Source organism: Peromyscus californicus, unplaced genomic scaffold, assembly GCF_007827085.1.
Source record: "Peromyscus californicus insignis strain IS unplaced genomic scaffold, ASM782708v3 Scaffold_22__1_contigs__length_63687245, whole genome shotgun sequence".
Taxonomy (NCBI): Eukaryota; Metazoa; Chordata; class Mammalia; order Rodentia; family Cricetidae; genus Peromyscus; species Peromyscus californicus.
The window spans coordinates 9,183,658-9,202,095 of record NW_026294525.1 but is presented as its reverse complement, the minus strand read 5'-3'; the positions used below and the strand labels follow the sequence as shown (position 1 = coordinate 9,202,095).

General features: G+C 46.4%; 1 protein-coding gene across 1 annotated transcript in view; it reads left to right on the top strand.

The window, feature by feature from the left end:
* The first annotated feature begins 464 nt into the window (after window positions 1–464).
* Fndc1 (fibronectin type III domain containing 1) overlaps window positions 465–18,438 on the top strand; it is a 61,331-nt gene continuing 43,357 nt past the window's right edge. The window contains 3 exon segments of the mRNA XM_052750868.1: window positions 465–572; window positions 12,544–12,750; window positions 16,415–16,513. Coding sequence (XP_052606828.1) covers window positions 12,573–12,750; window positions 16,415–16,513 — 277 coding nt within the window. The 5' untranslated portion in view covers window positions 465–572; window positions 12,544–12,572.

The following is an 18,438-nucleotide window of genomic DNA, read 5'->3' as shown; positions in this document are numbered from 1 at the left end:
TGGGTTTGATCCCTGGAGCCCACACAGTGGAAGGAGAGAACTGACTTCTGTACCTTATCCTCTGATCCACACATGCACAGTGTGGAATGCACACACCCCAATAAATAAGTATAACTTAAAAATTAGAATTAGAATAACCAAACGATTCCCAAACAATCCACATGGTAGGCTTGTAATGGCAAGACCAAAGATGAAAATTAGGAGAGAGTTTTTTTTTCCGTGTGTGTGTATGTGTGTGTGTGTGTGTGTGTGTGTGTGTGTGTGTGTGTGTGTGTGTGTGTATTTTCCAATTTGGGGAGTAGTTTTGGTGCAGTTTATAAACATTTTGTCTGATGTTTTTCAACATGGCTCAACTAGCTACAACTAAAGCTTAGGTGTGGAGTTGTTCCCAGCCTGAGCCCAGCCTTCTGAAAGACCATTTGACTAGTCACTAAGACGTACAGAACTTCTGAGAATCCCGCAGACCTTGTTTCTAACTATCCAGTTGCATTTCCCCGATTTAGGAGGTGAATGGATCCAGAGTGATGGTTTTCCCATTAAGGGTCCGGGACCATTTAATGAGACCGCCACAGGTACTTCTTGCTCACTTGGTTCATGTCTTCACCGAAGCCACATGTCCCAAGAGGGCTGTGGTTCTGTCACACACATGTGCTCACAAGCCTTCATCTTGTTCCCATCGCTAAACTAATGCACATGCTGGTGGCCCAGACTGCAGCTGGTGGTGTTTGTGGCTTCCTGTTCCTTCCCATCCCCATGTGGGCAGCGTCTGTGTTTACATCTGGAGACCGTCACCTGCTAACAAGCAAATATGGTGGCCGAGATGGTAGAACTGGCCCCGTTAGGAATTTCATAGCCTTTTATCTGGCAACAGACCCTTAAAAACAATGGCTCCCATGGGCCACTGTGTGTCCTCAAGTCTTGCACTTTTCTTGGAATACTCTGGAATATTTTGTGATATACGAGATCCCTGCCTTCCATCTCTGCTCCATATTTGCCTACGTGTGTGTTGCTGTGTGGACATTGATGTTGTCTGGTCATATTGTTTTACTTATTTAAAGAAGAGCAGCTGTTTCTTATGAGCTGTTGCTTGAGTAATTTATGGTTAAAAAAAATAATGCCCAAGAATGCAGTTATTTCAGAAAGTGGTTGGGCGGTAGCCCAAATGTAACAGGGCAAAGAGCTGTGCTTTATTTTTGTATACCATGTGTTGAAACACATTGACCTGGTGGTATTTCTCAGAGAACGGTGAGTATATGTTGAAGCTAATGACCATGATAGGTTTTTCCAATCAGTATTTCTGGTGCAGACAGTTGACAGTGTTTTATACCAGAAAAGGGGGTGGAAGAACAAACAATGAGCTAACGAAGCTGGCTGCGGGGGGGGGGTGGGTGGGGGGGGAGGCAATATGCTCTTCCTCAGGTATGCTGGGCTCAGGGCAACTGTGCGGTGTTGCAATGGAAACATTTTGTAGGTGAGTAGAGATGAGGGGCTGAAAGCTGGAAGAGGGAACAGGAGTTAGATATGATTTGGGGAGTCATTCTACAGAGTGAGAATTGAATTCTAGAAAGTATAGTAGGAGAAGATTGGGAGAGAGAAGAAGAGGGGACCAAGGATCAAACTTGGCACACACTGGTAGTATAGAAAGTCCCTTTATCTGCAGGGAGCATGTTCCAAGAGCCAAGCAGAACCTGAAATCACAGATGGTACCAGATTCTATACACATCGTGCTTTTCCCTCTATTTAGATACCTATGACCATTTAGAACTCATAGGTTAGGTACAATAAGACTTTAGCACTAACTATAATAAATAGAAAAGTTTTAACAATGCATGATGATAGTAATGTGAATGTGACTGCTCTCTCCTACCTCTCAGAATAACTTGTACTGTATTTACTCTTCTTCTTAGGGTAAGACTAGGAGCTGATACAATGTGCAGGTGATTAGCTAAAGTAACACAAATTAGGCATTCTGATCCTAGTAGGAGGATACTATGTGTTAGAAGATGTTACTAGAACAAAAGTACCTAGATACTTGCAAGAGCCAATTGGATGACTGAAAAAGTTACTAGGTAATTAACAAGTGGATAGCGTATAGATACACTATACACAATACATACAATTGCGGCTACAATAGATACACTGAATGAAGGTATCATTTCTATCTTGGGCAGGATGGAGTGGGATAATGGGAGAGTTCATTACACTTTACAGGACAATGCACATTTTCACTATGAATTGTTTATTTCTGGAATTTTCTACTTAACTTTTTGGAGGATACTGTCGCTTACAGGTAATTGAACCTGGGAAAGTTAAGCTTTGGATGGGGCGGGGGACTACTGCACATGTACAATAAGGGCAATGTAGGAAAGGATATTTATTTCAGACGTGTTTACTCCTGAAGATATACATATAATCAGTCAGACACATGTCTGGTGTACATGTCTTGTATTTGAATTTCATATTTTTATTTTATACTCTTGATCTGACATTAGTTTTAAAACTAGGAATTTTCTTACCTTTTCATAGATAATCACTTTCTTCTTCCACCTTTAATGGGAGTGTATGAGTGTGTTTGAAAGTGTTGATGTGTACATATCTGTACATGTGTGATGTGGCCTCCCATCAAGTGTTACAGATTAGGGCTTGGGAATCAAAGAAATCCATGCTCTAACTCATTGTTGGTTTTAGACACCGTGACATTATTTGGTTTCTTTCTGGAGGAGTTTTTGGATCCGTGACTGTCAAAGCTCTCTGTTACAATACATGATCTCCATTTACCATTCATAATGAATAAAAGATACTCGAAGAGGTCCCTAGCTGAACTTTCGGCATATGATGTAGGCCATACCTCAAAACACTAACTATATAATGCCTGATATCCAGGGAGCATAGACTCAGAAAATGCTATATTTCATTGTCAATGAAAATAATAAGAATTTGTGGGAAATTATCCATGAGTGATTGATTGTCGTGTTTTCTCTATCTTTTGCTTTTGAGACTTAAAAAAAATAGCCATTTCTTGTTCAGGGCAATGGTTAAATGGATAATTTGGTCGAACAAAAGGGGCATTCAGAATGGTGCAGGTCCTCATTCACAGGAAAGCATTTGCCTTTAAAAACAGAAATAAGTAACACAACCTCAGCATCAGGGTTTGGCAAGAGGCCTTGCAGGAGCTGTTTGGTGCTTCGGCCGACAGTGTCCGGTATTCCACCAGTGCTGTTTGAAATCAAGGGAGAATCCATTCTTTCTTCTGCTGAAAACAAGGATTTCAACCCAAATTCCAGAAGGCCTCCTTTGCTGGCTTAGACTTCTCAGATCCAAATACTCTTTACCTAAAAATAGAACTCAATAGTTGTTAATCTATTCCTCCAGTGCCTGTGGTTTTGCAGGCATAGGACCCAAAGGTCTCTAGCACGGGGGGGCAAGATGGACAAGGAGGATCGTTGGCATGAAATGTGCACACTAGTGGGAAATTAAACCAGGAAGCGGCTAAATGGACCACAATGCATCTGACTAGTGTTGGCTAGGGCGGGCACCAACAGGGGTGGGGAGGGCTTGCACAACAAAAGCGTTTCCAATGGTTCTGGAGTGTGGCGGTCTAGGAGTAAAGTGTGAGCAGGTTTGAACCCTGAGAATCCTCTGTGTTTGCAGATGGTCTGCTCTTCTGTCTTCACCCAGACTTCCCTCTGTCTCACACCAGAAAGGGGCAGCAAGCATCTGTGGGTCCACACTCCTTCCTTCTGAAAGGACACCAGTTGGGTTGGATGAGGGCACACCCTGATAGCCTCATTTAAACTTGATTATCTCTTTAAGGACCCTATACCCCAACATAGCCCCATTCTGAGGGTCTGGGGTTAAGACATCAATATATGAATTTTGAGAGGACAGAATGAGATAATCACAAATTATTAAAAGATAAACTGTATAGTAATCTTAAATAAGCAGATGGGGAAACCTGGTGATAAGACAGCATCGTCAAGCTGAAATGGTGAAGTAACAGGAGGAGGAGGAACATTCTAGAGAGTCCTGGAGGTTGGACAGGACCTAAGCGCTCTGAGTATAGTTACTCAACCAAATAGGAAAAGTTTGGACTCAGAAACACTAGACTAAGCAAAAACTCAGTTCCTGGGCAGTGGCCTTGGCTTCTTCCCACCCATCTGAGTGTCTCCTCTGATCTTCATGCAGAATCCACTTTCTGGGACGTCAGTCTGTCTCCCCCTCTTCTCATCCCAGGGAAGCGACGTCACGAGTCTGTTCATTTTCTAGAACACTGGTCTATTGTTTATTTCAGAATTCTTCACTGCTGTCTTAGCTTTTCTAGCAGCTGGCTCCAGAGTAACCTGGTCATATGGAGGCAGGCCCCTGGGGTCAGGACTGTGCATGTCCGAGCTTTGATAGTGAGCAGCCCACAGGTACAGCTGGGCCAGTCAGTCTTCATTTGCTAAAAATTTGTCTTGGAAACCATGTTGCATCCTAGTTAACTTTAGTGCAGACTAGGCTCATATCTATTTTAGTAATTTTTATGACTTTCTACAAATCCAGTCCCCTGTGCTTTCCCCTCAAGTTGTGGGGCTGAAATGGATCCAAAATTGAACCAAGGTCTGAGTTTTGCTTTATGACGTCTTTGCATTGTATTTTAGTTATGAAGGTTGTTTATGGGCTCAGTAGCTCAACGATAGCTTGATCTAAGTTGGGTGCCGTGTGCACCATTGCCACCAGCACTGTGGTGCAGACATTCCCTTTGGTTATAGCCACGGGCCTTTCAGCTGCTCCCCCAGTCCAGGAACATGAGTGCACATATCTAGTAGTTTATCTTACACACCAGGCATCCTGGGCCACATCAATCTCCATGGTGATGGCCCATTTGCTAACTCTACCTCCTTGTCTCTAACTGCTAGGTCTTATCACAGCTCTAGAGTTAGGCTAAAGCTGGACCTTGCTCAAGCTGGAGTTCTGAACTCCTCCGTCTGTTGGCAGGATATCCTGTTTCTTCTATCCCTCACACCGTAAACCTGCTTCCAGACCTTGTCAGGCCCCAGGTCTGCAGGCCTTTCCCCTCGGCAGAGGCCCGAGGCCGCCCTTGGCTTGTTTCTTCTCTGCTTCAACCCAGACATGCACTCACACTATCTCCCCTCTCTGAACTTCCTTCACTGGTTCCACTAGGACCACCCAGCTGCGTACAGCTCCTTCTCTGGCCTCTAATTAGCTGGACCAGGGGAGAGAAAGAGCCAAGCCACCCTGTGTTTGTCTCAACATTCACAGCTGTGTTTCTCAGCCTGGGCCCTCAGTGCTGCTTCAACAAATCTGTAGCACGAATTGTTAGAAGGTCTCATTAATAAAAACAAACCCAGTGCCAGGTATTGGGGTGAATGCTGGAAGATCAGAGAAACAGAACAAGTCACAGCTTCCTCACCTTGCCAATTCCTCAGCTGATCCTGTTTCCTCAGACTGGAAGCTTCTGTGTCCTCATCCAAATGAATCTCAGCTGAACTGCTGCTCAAAAGCCTAAAAGCTTAACCAGGCTCTAGTTCCTGGTCCTCATGCCTTATATACCTTTCTGCCTCTTGCTGTCACTTCCTGGGATTAAAGGCGTGAGTCACCATGCCTGGCTGTTTCCAGTGTGGCTTTGAACTCACAGAGATCCGGGTGGATCTCTGCCTCCCAAGTGATAGGATTAAAGGTGTGTGTGCCACCATTTTCTGGCCTCTATGTCTATCTAGCAGCCATTCTGTCCTCTGACCCCAGATAAGTTTACTAGGATGCACAATATATTGGGGGACACAATATCACCACACGAATCAGTCTGTCCTTACACAGTTACCTTTTTCTCTTCCAAGATGGCGGCTGCAAAAGGTGACCACTTCCACCAGCTTCTCTCCTGGCCTGTGTCCTCCTCCCCTGTGCCAGGTGCTCTTGCTTCCTGCTCCCCTGGGGGTAAAGGTGATTAGGTGACATGCCTTGTTTTCCTTAGGTGACTTCCATCTCCCCTTCTCCCCGCTTTGGGAAAAGGTGAGTCACCCCTTCTCTTGAAGGCTGGCTTCACTCACAGAGTGTCTTTAAATCACAGTGAGACCGCGGGGCAAATTTGGGGTTGGATTCCTCTTTGGAGCCTTCCTTCCAGTAGCCTGCAGTAGCCTCCCCAGTGCCTGGTTCAAAAGGCTGAGACGTACTGTTGCACAAATAATTTAACACTGAAACAACTTAACCATGAAATCCTAAAAAACCGGCTCAACCTCTTCTTTCTGTCTTGCTTAGCTGGTTGTTTCTTTTGTGGTTAAAGCGGAATGTCTGAGGCTAGATAGGTTATGAAGAAAAGAGGTCTGTTTTGGCTTGTGGTTCTTGCCATGTGACTGGCTGCTCCTAAGTCAGGGCCAGCATGCCTGAAAGCTGGAGAGACCGAGCTGGGATTGCTCATGCAGCCTTGAACGTGTTCTAGAAGGACCTCCATAGTTTAATAAAAGCCAACATTTGTTCAGAGGTCAACATTTGTAGGGCCATGTGCTGTGGTCTGATCCTGTGTCTACCAAAGGCTCTTCTTTTAAAGTTTAAAAATAAAAAAATCCCTGCAAGTTTGGGACAGTTGTGTTCCCGTGAGGGTAGCCTGAAATATATTATCTAGGATCCCTGAAAAAAATGCGTTAGTCTGGAAAGATACACCTCCTTCTTATCAAGCCATTCATAAACTGCAGTTGGATTTTATTACAAATGGGGGACTAGCTAAAAGCAACAGGCTGAAGGAAACAAGCAACCATTCAACAAGACCAGGCCTCTCATTCTCAGAAAACACATGCTTTGCTCTCCATTCAAGCCCTCGATGAGGCAAATGCAGGAAGACTTCTGTTAAAACCATCCCAGAGAAAATTAAACCTTTGAATGGAGACATGGCTTTCCCTAGAATATTTCATGCAGGTCCTTCTTAGACTCCACAGTCTAGGAGGCTGCCCCTGCGCTGTCCTGAGGGGCCCAGAAACATCAGCTATTAAAGTCAGAAAAGAATTACTGTTCTCTTTGCTTTTGGTGGCCCCTGTGAACTGTCAGGAAGTATGGCTGGAAACTAACATGATACCGGATGGGTCCATGGCAGCTGTGGGATCTGACTCACCCATTAGGAGCATCGGGAGCCTTCACAGCTGGCTACCCTGAGAATCTGGATGATTCCTTCATATGTGTTGGGGGAATCGGGCCAGAAATGGGATCCAGTAGGCTGGACTTGGCAAGGGCTAACTCTGAGCTCCTTAGACAAGTGAGATGGTGATGTTGCCATCAGAATCACATCAGAATCTGACATTGGTTTCCTGGGTGTATGGATAAGTCCCTATCAGCCTTGTCTACTTAGTGAGAGTCCCAGGGAAGGTCTGTGACTCATGAAAGCGCAGACACGTCCACACAGGCAGTTGTAGCGCCTCCTGATTCTTGCACTACTGTCAAGGGCCTCTTCACTGACCCCTGCAGAATCCCCTGCTGCCAACAAATTGCAATTTGTGGGTGACTTGGCCTCTTGCAGCCCAGCAGGGCTTCGGCCCCATGTGGTGAAATAGATGTTGGCATTGATGGATCCTCTGATGGTCAACTCTGGTGGGGTCAATAACAAAGCCGCCTGCTGACTGACAGAATGCCATCCTGACTGTGATTTATGGAGTTACTCAAGCAGGCCTCCAGAACCCGAATCCATAGGATCTGATCAGGAACCAGCAAAGGCATGAAAAAACTGGCCACCTCCAGTGGGAGTCTCCTCTCAATGATCAGACATTAAAAAATGTTATTTTTAAGTGTAGAGCGAACACCAACATTTGGTGGTGTGGTTTACAACATTCAAATGCAATCTTGAGAATTTCGAGATAAAGACAGATTGTAAATAAGCAGTAGCACTCCAGGTTTTGGGTGCGGGGACTGAGATAACTATCTTTGCTGTCCTGTGAAAACCTTGAGGAAAAAAAATTTAAGTGGTCTAGTGCTGCACCCTGAGTGGCCCAGGGTAGTGCAAGGTGTTTGCCTCGATTCTGGTTGGTGGTTTACTGGATTTCAAGGGCCAGTTGTAGGGTATAGATGCTGGCAGCATGGTGGTTGCCTGGGGTCACTTCTGACTACAGCAAAGCTTTCTGTCCTTGTGATGGGCAGGCTTCTGGTGGAAGCAGGAAGGCAGGGTCTCTGACATACTCCACAGGCCCAGTGAGCTGGAACTGAAGGGCCCTGTGGAGGATGTTTGAAGTTAGTTTTATGTCCTTCATGAAGGCTCTTTGACTTCTGTCACCTACAATGTTTTACCTGGCATTAACAAGCCTGGGGAACGTCAAGGTACTTCTCTCTCCCTTTTCTCCTTTTCATCCTGTTTTCCTTTTTAGACTGTTATCTTCCTTCACCTCCTGCAAATGCTTTCCTGATTCCAGGAACTGGCCAAGAGGCACTATTCCGGTGTCTCTGAGGGTACCAGGATGTCTGTGTGCTGTCTTTCTCTACTTCAGGTTCTGAGCAATTCCTTGGACATGTCAGCCAATGGATCTATTGACATGGTTGCCTAGGAACTTGGCTTTTCATCCTATGATCCTTCCTTGGAGCACTGGGTATACCTCTAAATTTGAAAGAAACAGGGTAATGAGTAGACTGCAGTGGGACAGGCTGTCACTGGCTTATTTCCTGATAGGGAGCCAGACCGAACCTTTTGAATCTCACCAATAGTTTGTGTAAGCAGGTGTGTGTGTGTGTGTGTGTGTGTGTGTGTGCGTGTGTGTGTATGAACGAAATGGACAGGGACTCCCACTGCACCTGAAACATTCAGGAGGCACCATGGTCTTCTCCAAGAGTAGCTGCTGTGTTTATACCAGTGTGGCTACAGGGATGCTCCCAATGCAGCCACCAGGAGCTTCTGAGTAAGTGCTACAGCGCAGTGAGCTGGGACTACAGACCCAACAGCAGGGCTCTAATTCCTGCTCAGTGCCTGTTGCCATCCAGCTCCAAAATGTTCCCCCTACCTTTGCCTCTCAGCTTCTTTGTCTGTTATTGGTAGGATATATTTCTGGTGCATGATAGTCTCATAGATCCATTCCAAAAATAAGGAAATTAAGAGTCCTTCTTTGTGATTATTAGATAGTTAATTTTATTTAATTATTACCCCAAAACTCATTTAGTAAAGAATTAAAAGTATTGAGGTTGTTCATTGGAGAGGACACTGGCATTAAAGAGACTTTCAAGTGTGTATAGTCAGGTGCTGCATCACAGTGGGCTGTGTAAACAACTAAGGCCCTGGAGATCATGTCACTTAGTGATGTCATAGTCATCTTAGCAACCACATAACATGTACAATGCATTTCCCAGGGTGTGTTTCTGCTGTTGATGACACAGGACTGTACTGTAAATAATGGATGTGTTCAAGAGTTCTGTGACTCCATTCAGAGATAGTTCAGGAGTTTGTGTATCAGAATATGCCCAGAAAGAATGGCTTCATGATGGACATAGGCTGGTGAGGCAATTGCTGTAGCCAAAGCTATCCCAGGACCCATTATATACCCCAGGCTGGCCTTCAGTTCACTTCAGCCTCCCAAGTGCTGGGCTTATAGGCATAAGCTCTATACCCTACTGTTATATACAGTCTCACAGAACAAGAAACTGATGTGGTCAGGGAGTGTTCTTGGAGTCCCCCGTAAGTAGTAGATTTGAGGTAGACTCAATCTACAGGCAGATTTAAAATCTGCCACATTTAACTAGCATAGAATTATACCCGGGCAAAGCATCGAGTGGAATTTTTTTCCTCTTTCTTCTTCTTCTTCTTCTTCTTCTTCTTCTTCTTCTTCTTCTTCTTCTTCTTCTTCTTCTTCTTCTTTTTTTCATGGTGAAAAGAAAAGTTTGATTCCCCACAGCTTCAGAAATGTGCTGACTTGCAAAGCCAGTGACACAAACCTGGAGGAGACAACCCAGTCCTGCCTGGCCTCCTGGTCTACAGTCAGGTGGCATTTGTTTCGTTCTGAGCCTGGCAGGGGGACAGTGTGTAGCTGTCACAGGTCTTCTGTGACTTACCTGGTTCTGTTGCGTTAAGACCGATGGGGGGGAGTATGCCCTGCCAACTGTGAAATTAATATGCTCTGCCCTGGTGGGTGTGAGCCTGATTGCTGTTGGCAGTTATGACTTCCTGCTTTCAAGATAAAAGATCTACAGAGTGTATTAGAAAATATCGGAGGGCTTTTGTGAGTCTATTGCACACAGCTTAGAGAAAATAACTTAAGTCATTTAATTGCAAATGAATTCTAACCATATGGAATATTTTCTGGATGCACGCATCTGCTTTAAGACGGGCTCCCTGGATGATCTGGAAAAGATAGTTGACAGATTCCAGAATACAAGGAAAAGAAAGTTTCAAAGTGCTTGAAAATCAAACCCTTGAAAGAGAAGTTTAGGGGGTGGGCCCTTGCTTTGTGACTTTTACCCACACTCCTGTTGTCCTGGGAGGAATAGCCTCTGGCCAAAGTCCTTCTCTTCTCCCTAGAGGGACTGCAGTGTGATTTGTGTAGAGTCTTCTGGGCGGGACAGAGTGTGCCCACTCCTCAGGGAGCCTGTCTAGACCCAAATTCCTGTTTCACACTTGTGAATAGTAGAGATGGGGTGACTAGTGGGAAGGTGTGTGGAGCGAGTCATGGGTTTGAACAGATAGAACACTCAGGATCAGAAAGGGTGGCTTCATATCCCTGGTTGACACTAAATGGCCCTGTGACTTTATTTGCTTTTTTCCTGGATATGAATGTCTTCCTCTTCGCCCCGAGGCACTATGTGGACAACCAGGATGCAGATGGGTGGGGTTGTTGCTGACTTTCATTAAAGTTCTATCTAACATAGGTCCCTGGGTTGGGTTAGCAGCTGTTCTGTGGGCCCGGCCACATTCTAGGGCCCCTGCAGGAAGATTGACAACCACTAGTGGCAGAAGCCACACAGTCCACAGGACAGCTGTTGTCTCTGCCATACGGTTGTGTGGTTAATGCTTGATAGGCACTACCATGCATCGGAGTTCCAGGATGCACACCACAGCCAACAAACGTGTGTGGTCTTGACGAAGCCCCCTGCTCTGGGAACTTCATCCTTTCCTCTTTGTCCATCCCATCACCACAGAATTCAAAGGTCTTCTCACTACTCAGTGTTCTGCTCACGAGTGCAGGGCTTTCCGAATGAGAATCTGTTCAGAGACGAGACCTGCAGCTATCCTCAAGGACAGAATAGTCCAGGGGACACCAGGTCTCCTTCAAGTTGCTTGACTAGAGACGACTCAGGGATGAAAAGCAAGCGCAGGCTGAGAGTGTTGGACCTCTGCATCCGCGAGTGTCTCTCCTGGATTCACACACAGAGAGGTCCGCTGCTCATTACATTCTGCTGGACCATTCTGTTGAATTTCAAAAAGTTTACACTTTTGTATATGGGGGGAAAACATTTGTTACAACTTGTATACTGTTCTCAGATGACTTTAAGGAGAGGTGGCTCATTAAGCAACTCCAGGCACCCCACAAAAGCGTGGTCCTTTGCTTAGATGGACAACATTGAAGATGGTCATTTCAGAGTAACTGTCTGAAGTGGCTGTTCGTGTGTGCTGGTGAAGCCCACGCTAATCATGGCGTTAGTTTTCAGATCTTATCTGAGCTTGGAGTTTCTAGTCTAATAGAATTAGTCAGAATTGGTGCTGGAGCTAAGGTAGCTATGTAGAGCTTTGCCACGTAGATGGTAAAGAAAGGATGCTTGGAAGCAATACCTTATACGATTAGAGAGATGCTCTTCTGCTCAGCAGCATCCACGAATGAAGGCCAGAAGGTGATTCACTGTTAGAAATGGGCAAACATGGTGGTCACATGATCCGTAAACCCTTGTTCCTCAACACGTCAGCTCTTACTCGATGCAGATACAAAACTGTAACTAGTGTCCCCCAGGACACATTACTTTGAGAAAGTTAACAATGGGGACATTTCAAGTCAGTTCAAGATTTTTGGAAACTGGCTAATTCGTTAGTAAGAAAGCCAGAGACCCTGATGATAGCGGCAATGGTGGGGGCATAGTTAAAATTTGTTGTGGGGCGGGACTTACAGAGGGCTGGGAATAGAGACTCCAGGTCGAAATTGGTTGGTCTAGCTCATTAAAGCAAGGGAAGCTATCTTTTCAATATGACAGAGCAGAAGCCTTCTGGAGGCCAGTTATAAATAGCCCCTATTGACTCTCTGCTGTATTTTAATATCTACTGTTAGCCCTCATCAGAGAGTATAAAGCCTGTCTGGCCTAAAGGGGGTGAAAGGAAATGGATGAAAAGTGATATTATAAAGCCTCCAAGATCTGTGGTTGGCAGCCCCACCACATGGAACATTTTCATTTTAAGTTCAGGAGACCTCTTGGCAAGAAATAGAAGACCGTGTAGAGAGAATACACCCTTGAACTTAACAGAACAGGCTACCCAAAAAGAGTGTTTTAAGCCCCACAGTTAAATTGATGAGACTCAAGGTGTGAAGAGATTTCACATACATTGATGTAAGCTCCATGTGGTGCATCATTTAATCGTTTCTATGTCATGTCCTTTTTAAGAAAAGGAAGTGCCCAACAAGCCCGTGCGCATGCGTGTCCGAGCCTCCGAGGACAGGCTCTCCGTTGCATGGAAGGCGCCACGCCTGTCTGGAGCCAAGAGTCCACGCCGATCTCGGGGTTTTCTTCTGGGCTATGGGGAAAGTGGCCGGAAGATGAATTATGTCCCGCTGACCAGAGATGAGCGATCACATGAAATTAAAAAGCTCGGTGAGTCTGAAATCCCAATGCTTCCATGCAGTATTGAGACGCTCACTCAAGACAGAACGCTGTCTTAGTGGTTGAGGTGTGTCTCCTGGCTGTGATGATTATCCAAGGCTATGCTCTGTGCTAGTTACTTTTCCCCTTGCTGTGGTGAGATGCCTGACTAAGGGAATTTTAGGCAGGAAGGGGCTATTTTGGCTCATAGTCGAGGGCATGGAACCCAACACAGAGGAGAAGGTGGCAGATCACTCTCTGGCAGCAGGAGAGTGCAGCTGACACTTCTCACATCTCGGCAGAACAAAAAGCAGAGTGAACAGGAAGTAGGGACCAGCTACAAGACTTACAAGACTTGCCTCTGGTGACGCACTTCCTCCAGCAACCCTCACCCTGTGAAGGTTCCACCACCTGCTGAAACAGTGCCCCAAGCTTGGGGCCAAGTGCTGAAACTCATAAGCCCATGGGGACATTTCTCATTCAAACTACATCTCTTTGCCCCACCCTGTCTTGGCCTCCATCACATTAACCTTTGTTCGGTGGCAGGACCACACTTCTTCTAAGTTGTTTCTGCACACAGATGCCTTGAGCCAGGACACTTTGCTCGAGGTGAGGTGTGGTGAGGAGGGAAAATATGGCCCTATTCTCATCACTTGGTTCTTTGCAGTTTTTTCTTCAAATCCTGAGACCCTGAACCCTGAGTCCCATTGAGATTGAACACTAGGAGAGCTGAGTGAGGCCTGCCAGGATGGCTTCTCTCCTTTCCTTTGGGCAAAGGTAGCAATAGCTATGGAGTGCTGGTGGGCACGTTTGCTGGGGTCAGGAGATACTGTGTGGTCCATCTTAATGGGTCGTTGCCTTTATTGGCAAGCTAGAGGGGGACACAGACAATGCTCTGAGAAGATGCTGTAGCCCCCAAGGCTCTTGCATGTGGAGGAAGTGCCAATGGCCCATCACTCTTGCCCCTTATCTACCTGATGACCTGGTACATATCTGGGACCCTTTATGTACTCTCCTGGGGGAAGCCAGGCTATAGAAACTCAAGGGTCCAGGGTGGCCCTGGCAGCACATCTGTCTTGTGCCAGCACTCAAGTTGGAAAGCCCCTTGTCTCGTTGTCTCCCAATTGCTCTTTTACCAGTGATAAGTATTTTGGTCCCCATGGTTCATGCTTCTTTTATTTCCAAAGGGATCAAGATCCAGGCAAGGGAGAGGCTATGGTTTACTGGGGGCCACTGAGAAGATCCTAGTAAAACATCTGGTCTCTTCCACCCACGTGCAGTCTGGTGCCTCTCAGGCTCTTGCTAACCTGGTGGTGTGGACAGTGGAGGTGGAGGCTCACATCACCCAGGGGCATGGAGGCCGGAGGTGGAGACGGGCATCATTGGGGACAGAGGCTGGGGTGGGAAGGAGCAAAAGAGGCACCCACAGGCCCGTGGGAGTGTAAGAGTGGAGCACAGGGAAGGGAGTATGGTGCCCCTTGCTTGGCACCTCTGCCGTGAAAGGTAAGTTCTTCTCCAAGATAGGTGAGGAGCAGGAAGATGATAGCATGTGGGAGTGGAGTCAGAGCATGTAGAAGGGAGACTCACAGCCAGGCCGTGCATGGTGCATGGATTTGAGCTCAGGGAACAGCCCTGGGTGAGAGCAGCTTCCTGGAGACAGAGTTCTAGGAAGAAAGCCTATGGCCTGCACTGCTGATTTGCTCTGAGAGCTCATCTGCTAAGGGTGAAAGTGTAGATCCTTAGAGAGCCTAGGCAGACACTCTGATAGCCCAGTCCTGGCTCCCTGGGTTATGCTGCAGTGTGAGTGGCTCAGATTTGAACTGGGGAAGACCTTGAGCAGATAGCCATGCTCCTCTTTCTGAAACATCCCAGAAGTCTCTGTTTTATCAGATGCTGTGTTCAGCTACCTGGTGGACACTCCAGGAGAGTGTCTATCAATCCCCTTGATTGAGTGTTCCCAGCATGAGAGAACTGTGTGGCATTCTTTGTGTCTGCATGGTCCCCACAAGGAGGTACAAGCCCTTCTGAGCCACACAGAACCTCTGAGCCATCTCAAAGCCTAGACTCCAGCAAAAAGGCACCAGCCAGCTCTCTTCTCCAATGCCACAAGAAATGCCGAGAGAGCCAAGGAAGCGAAAGGAGGCTCCAGGCTGGGTGTGCTTGCAAAGAGCAGATGTGGAAAAAGAGACTTGGTGTGAAACCACAGAACGATCTGGCGTCACTCCAGTCCTTCATTCTTGAACTGTCCCTTTGCCGCTGGATGGCTTCATTATGCATGTTGTTCAGCTCTGGTTTGGTGACATGGACCAGACTCCACCCAGCTCTCCAGCCAAAGAATAGAGACACTCTTTGTGGGTCCAGTACCATGGGAAAGTGTTGTTTACATGGAGTGTTTCATGTGAACGCCCGTAGGAGTTTCATAGGAGTCTCACTCATATCAAGTACTAAAACATAATTTGGCAGCATCCTGTCCTTCGTGGCTGGCCCAGTTAGTTTTTCTTCTCTTCAGTACGACGCCTCTGCTCACCTGAAGATGATACAAACTTGCTCTTATGCTGCCCAAACGTGAGCAAATTTGGACCTTAAGGTATACGTGAGCTCACATCACCATCGCACAGGGTGGCCCCTCTCGGGCTTCTTCTACAGTATGTTACCTTTTGAATTGTCATCTCATCAACAGCTTGGGCTTCTCATGGTGGGTTCCTGTGAAAAGGAGGCCTGAACAGATGCCTGCTTCAGGACAGGGTGGGATGAGAGTAAAGTGAATTCCCTTGGATCTGCTGTTGCCTGGAAAGCCTGTCTTTGTGATTTATCCCGTACTACACTTTAACACTGTTCAGCCCAGAGGTGCCGCAGCCATGGTCACGGCAGGAAGTGGACACACACTGAGGAATCTTGGAGGCTGGCTTGAAGTCACGTCAGCAACACATCTTATCCCTAGACAATCATTAAACACATTTTATCGGTGGTCTTCTGTGTCAGTGAAATCCCTGGGAGATGTAGCAGTTCCCAAGTGATTGTCAAAGGAGACCCCACACATGGAGTATGCCCTGGAGTGGAGGGGCCTCAGAACTACAGAAGGGAGAGGAGATGATGAGATCAGGCCCTACGGAGGAGTGGTAAACGACGGGAGACAAGCAAATCTGAAGACCTTCAGGAAGATGCCAGATGGGAGACACTTGGGAAGTGAAACACAATATTCTGCTCTCCTACACCAGAGGCTGAGAAATGAACCAGCCAAGAATTGCGTTGATGAGGTGTATGTGGGATGCCCTGGGGTCACTGGGTGATGATGCTGGTGTCAGTTTGGAGGTTGTATTTCCATCCAGTATTCAATAACCAAGGTACAAAGAGAAGTGTATGCCTAGTGTTGGATACTTTCTGCTGTATCTGTGACAGCTGCTTAGGGCTTGCTCCTTCCTCAGCTGAAGTCAATAGGAGCCGGGGCCCCATCCACTCAATGACTTCAGCAGTCACCTCACCCCTCTGAGCCTGCCCTTACCTGTGAAACAAAGACAATGATGGGGCCTCTGGAAAGCATAATGAGGACTAAATGAAGACTAATTGAAGTGTTTAGCATAGTTGGGGCAGGGCAGAGGAGGGGCTATGGGCTGTTAGGTAGATAGGCTCCTGAGAAATGAGGACACCGTCCCATGTCCTTCTCTTTGGTCCACAGCCTCTGAGTCGGTGTATGTGGTCTCCCTGCAGTCCACCAACTCCCAGGGGCCGAGTCAGCCCGTCTATAGGGCTGCCCTCACAAAGCGCAAGAATTCAGGTATGTTTCCAGGGATGCAGTCGGGGAAACCGTGGTCTGGTGTGAATGCTGTTTCCCACCTGATGCTTGCTGTGATGGGGTGATGCGATCGGTGAATTTCAAGGGGAATGAAGGGGTCCATGGGGCAGAGTGTCAAGGGTATGAACATGTTTCTTTCATGTGTAAAGACAGGGGAGTTTCTTTGATAAAACCCCTTTAACTGAGGGTTATGGACAGCTACATAGTACAGTTGCTTTGCTGTGCCAGGGGGAGCGAGGCATCATTCCACGGAAAGACACAGTCTAGTTCGTCTGTTAACTGACCCCAGTGAGACACAGAACAAAGCAGGAGAAAGGGATAGGTGTGTTGGGGCGGCACGGAGGCACACACACACACACACCGCTGTGCTTCACTTGATGCAGAAGTGCAGACCTTGAGAGTAGTATGAAAACACTTAACTGTGGTTCGCTAAGAGCCCAATCCTTGTGCACTTATTTAAGTGTATTTTGTCTCACATCCATTGATGGGTATTTGTTACATCACTCATAATACTAGCAAATTACACAGATATTTTCTGGCCATGAATCTCTATTTAAGGTGGCCTAGTTTTGTCCTGTTGCTGTGATAAACACCACGACCAAAAGCAGCTTAGGAGAGGAAAGGGTTAATGCACTATTACCCTTTGGGTGACAGTCATTCCTTGAGGGAAGCCAGGGCAAACACTGAAGCAGAAGCCGTGGAGGAATACTGCCCCAGGCTCACCCACTGGCTCACACTCCACTAGCTTTCTTAGACAGCCTAAGCCCACCTCCCAAGGGCTGGGTCCTGGCTGGTCCTCCCACGTCAATCAAGGTCATCTCTTATAGACATGGCCACAGGCCGATCTGATCAGGACAGCTCTTCAGTTGAGGCTCTCTCTTCCAAGGTGACTCTAGCTTGTGACAGGTTGAAAGTAAAAACTAGGCAGGATAGGAGGGAACCCCAGCACGATCCTTTAATGGAGTCACAGTGTAAACTGGAACTTACTGTGTTTTTCCACATTGCATAGAGATGTCCCACCTAGATCCTGACCCATTTGTATCCTTCACTGATTACTACCATAGAGAACGGACAGCTTTTCTAACAGTCTATTCCAACTTCCCCCTTTTAGGTAAAATCTGTATTCTTTTGAAAAAAAAAAAGTATAAAGAAAACCAAAACAAGAGGAAGAGAGTTACTAGCAAAGTTGAAGATACCTTGTGAGTCTTAATTAGTCAGAGACCGAAGTCAGTGAGCCCTGTGACTGTATTTTTTGATTATAAAAATAAACCCCAGTAAGAAACTGGCAAACTCAACTTTATCTTATATCGGAATATAACATTTAATCTGCCTTGCAACCACATACTCTAAAATGTGAGTCTAACATCGGCTCCCATGAAATTCATAATCATTGTTTAAAGCAGAATTTTTACTTCATGTCACGATCTCCAAGGAATAACACAGTAAACTTCTCTTCCCCCCACACATATGCTCTCATGAAAGTTTTATTATTTCTGAGAAACTTACAGCATGTAATGAGCAAACATTGAGTTTCTTGCAGCGTTTTCTACCAAGGCGTAGATGCCCCTTTACACTCTTCCACATACCAACGGGCTCAGGCAGCTTTTACACTGAACTACGTGCTTCTCAGATAATGGTTAAGAAAAGCAAGAGTGGAGATTTCTCTGTCTCAGTCAGGGTTTCTACTGCTGTGAAGAGACACCATGACCACGGCAACTCTTATCAAGGAAAACATTTAACTGAGGTGGTGGCTTACAGTTCAGAGTCTCAGTCCATTATTATTATGGTGTGACATGGTGCTGGAGAAGTAGCAGAGAGTCCTACCTCTTGCAGGTAACAGGAAGTAGACTGTGTGAGTGTCACACTGAGTGAAGCTTGAGCAAAAGAGACCTCACAGCCTGTCCCCA